At 58.7% G+C, this 3,127-nt stretch overlaps 1 protein-coding gene across 1 annotated transcript in view; it reads left to right on the top strand.

Annotated features, from left to right (window-relative positions):
* Positions 1-3,127, top strand: part of TUFT1 (tuftelin 1) — a 15,868-nt gene that overhangs the window by 11,630 nt on the left and 1,111 nt on the right. Inside the window, exon 12 of the mRNA XM_027908906.1 lies at positions 3,034-3,126. Coding sequence (XP_027764707.1) covers positions 3,034-3,126 — 93 coding nt within the window. The remainder of the gene's footprint in view (positions 1-3,033; position 3,127) is intronic.

Genomic DNA, 3,127 nt, shown 5'->3' with positions numbered 1-3,127 from the left:
GTCACCCCTTGTGTTGGTCACCCCATCCCTGTCCCCTGGGTCACTCCCTGGACTTGTCACCCCATCCTTGTCCCCTGGGTCACCCCCAGGACTGGTCACCCCATCCTTGTCCCCTGGGCCACCCCTTGTGTTGGTCACTCCATCCTTGTCCCCTGGGTCCCCCTGGACTGGTCACCCCATCCTTGTCCCAGAGGTCCCCCTGGAGCTCAGCACCTCTGTGTCTCCCTCCTCTGGGTAACTTTTTCTGGGGAGCTTCTCCCTCACCCTCAGAAGTGTTTTGAAACCGGGGGAACCTCCTGAGGGACCTCCCTGTCTCGAGGAATTGGAGGCACCCCCAGACACCTTCACCAAACCCCCCCTGGGAGCACCCAGGGGGTTTGGGGGATGTGTCGAGCCTTTCCCATCATTTCCTCCCCCAGAGGACGGTGGCCCAGTACCAGGAGGACGCGGAGAGGACGAGCTCTGCCCTCCGGAGAGCCGAGAGGAACGCGCAGCAGAAGGAGCTGCAGGTGGATGAGCTGCAGAGAAGCCTGGCCGGGCTGGAAAAGGTACCAGCAGCCTCCAGGGGATAAGGAAAAGGGGTCAGGATTAGCAGAGCTGGGCCTGGGAATCAAAATCTCACCCCCCAGCGGGGGTTTGGCTTCCCAAACCAGGTCTAACCCGATATCCACCTGCTGGGAATCCACCGGTGTGATTGGAAGGGGCCTTTTTCCCCAGGCCTAGAAGAGCTGGTTGGTCCATGCAGGCTCTTCCAGGTCTCCTGGAAGTGGCAGCGCTGTCTAGACAGTTCTGCTCGTGGGGCATTTCCCACAACCTGCAGCGAGGGATCTTATTATTGTGGGGTGTTGTGGGTTTTTTTTTAGTTCATTTTTAAGATTAAAGTCCTAAACGGGACGGTGGGGGATGAGCTGAGCTCTCCTCCTGTGACAGAACCTGAGGGAAGGGCTGCAGATGGGGCAGGGGAGGGTTAGGTTGGGCTTTAGGGAAAGGTTCTTGGGTGATCAGTGGTGGAATTTGATGGTCAGAGGTGGGATTGGATGATCAAAGGTGGGATTGGGTGATCAGAGGGTGGGATTGGGTGATCAGAGGTGGGATTGGGTGGTCAGAGGTGGGATTGGATGATCAGAAGTGGGATTGGATGATCAGAAATGGGATTGGATGATCAGAGGTGGGATCATGATCAGAGGTGGGATTGGACGGTCAGAGTTTGGTATTTGATGATCAGAGGTGGAATTTGATGATCAAAGGTGGGATTGGGTGGTCAGAGGTGGAATTGGGTGGTCAGAGGTGGGATCATGATCAGAGGTGGGATTGGACAGTCAGAGTTTGGTATTTGATGATTACAGGTTGGTATTTGATGATCAGAGGTGGGATTTGGTGATCAGAGGTGGGATTGGGTGATCAGAAGTGGGATTGGGTGATCAGAGGTGGGATTGGGTGATCAGAGGTGGGATTGGGTGATCAGAAGTGGGATTGGGTGATCAAAGGTGGGATTGGATGATCAAAGGTGGGATTTGGTGACCAGAGGTTGGGATTTGGTGACCAGAGGTGGGATGGGGTGGTCAGAGGTTGTTGATATTTGATGATCAGAGGCTGGGAAGCCCAGAGGAAACACCTATCCCATTATTTTCCGTGGGGGATAACTCCCACCCCGCTCTCCCCTCCCTCCTCAGGAGCACCGGGCTCTGGTGGTGGAGATGAAAGCCGGCGAGGCCGAGCTGGCGCGGCTGCGGAGCGTGGAAGGGGACAAGCTCGCCCAGCAGGACCGGTGAGGCCCCGAGGCCCCCCCTGGCGCTCTGCCAGCTCCTCATCCCTCTCCATTTCTCCCGGGAATCCCGCCAGGCTCCGGAGCCGGAGCCGGCCCACGGATGTCACCGCTCCTTGCCGGGGCACGACTGACTGACTGCACATTCCTGGGCAGGGCAGGGCGTGCTGGCCCCGCCTTGCCTTGCAAAACACCCTTCCCTGCTCCCCCACAGCTGATTCATCCCCCCCCAAAAAATAAAAAAAACCCCAACAAACCCTCCTGGAGTCCTGCTGGGAGATCCCAGCCCAGGTTTGGAGCCCCCCCGGGGGGGGGGATTGGGGTTTGTTTAATCAGCTCTTCCTGCTGTTCCTGTGGTTTCCAGGCTTTGTGGCTCCTGCTGGGATAGGGGTTTGTGTCTCTCTCTCTCTCCCCTCTCCTTGCCCCCCCCCCCCCCCAAAAAAAATTCCCGAGGAAGGAGAGAGGAGAGCAGGGGCTGCGTTTTGGGGTGTTGGGGGGGAGGGGGGTGTGTTCCTTTTTTTGGGGTGGCTCCTGGATGGTGTCCCCTGTGCTCTCCCAGGGCGGCCCAGCTGGAGAAGGAGGTGGCCATGCTGAGGGAGAAGATCCATCACCTGGATGACATGCTGAAGAGCCAGCAGCGCAAAGTCCGGCAGATGATCGAGCAGGTGGGTGAGGGGCTGCAGGGGTGGGAAGGCACCCCCAAAAAAAAGCTCCCTGGGCGCTTTTTTTTTTGGGAAGGGGGTTCCCAAGCTCTTCTGGGCTTGCCTCTTGCAGCTCCAGAACTCCAAGGCGGTGATTCAGGACAAGGATTCCACCATCCAGGAGCTGAAGGAGAGGGTCTCGTACCTGGAGGCTGAGGTGGGTCCCTGAGGTTGGAAAAGCCCTCCAAGGTCATCCAGCCCACCCTGTGCCCCGTCCCCACCTTGTCACTCAGTGCCACTCAGTCCTTGGGCACCTCCAGGGGGTGGGGACTCCAAACCAACCTGGGCAGCCCCTGCCAAGGCCTCACCACCCTTTCCATGGGGAAATTCCTGCTGATTCCCAACCTGACCCTCCCCTGGCACAGCTTGGGGTCGTTCCCTCTCCTCCTGTGCGAGAAGATCCTTGGGATCCCCCCTCCTGCCAGGGAATTCCAGAGAGCCAGAATATCCCCCCCTGAGCCTCCTTTTCTCCAGGCTGAGCCCCCCCAGCTCCCTCAGGAGTTTCTCCAACCCCTTCTTCTCCTGCTGCTCCAGCCCCATTCCCAACTCCTGCCCCTTCTCCTGCAGAACCTGGAGATGCACGACCGCATCGAGCACCTGATCGAGAAGCAGGTCAGCCGGGGCGGGCACAGCTCCAGGGCCCGCTCCAAGTCGGAATACG

Source organism: Empidonax traillii, unplaced genomic scaffold, assembly GCF_003031625.1.
Source record: "Empidonax traillii isolate 1590-97213 ecotype Southwest subspecies unplaced genomic scaffold, ASM303162v1 scaffold1874:size73997, whole genome shotgun sequence".
In the NCBI taxonomy this organism is placed as follows: domain Eukaryota; kingdom Metazoa; phylum Chordata; class Aves; order Passeriformes; family Tyrannidae; genus Empidonax; species Empidonax traillii.
Note: the sequence above shows the minus strand (reverse complement) of the source record. Positions and strands in the feature narration are given on the sequence as shown.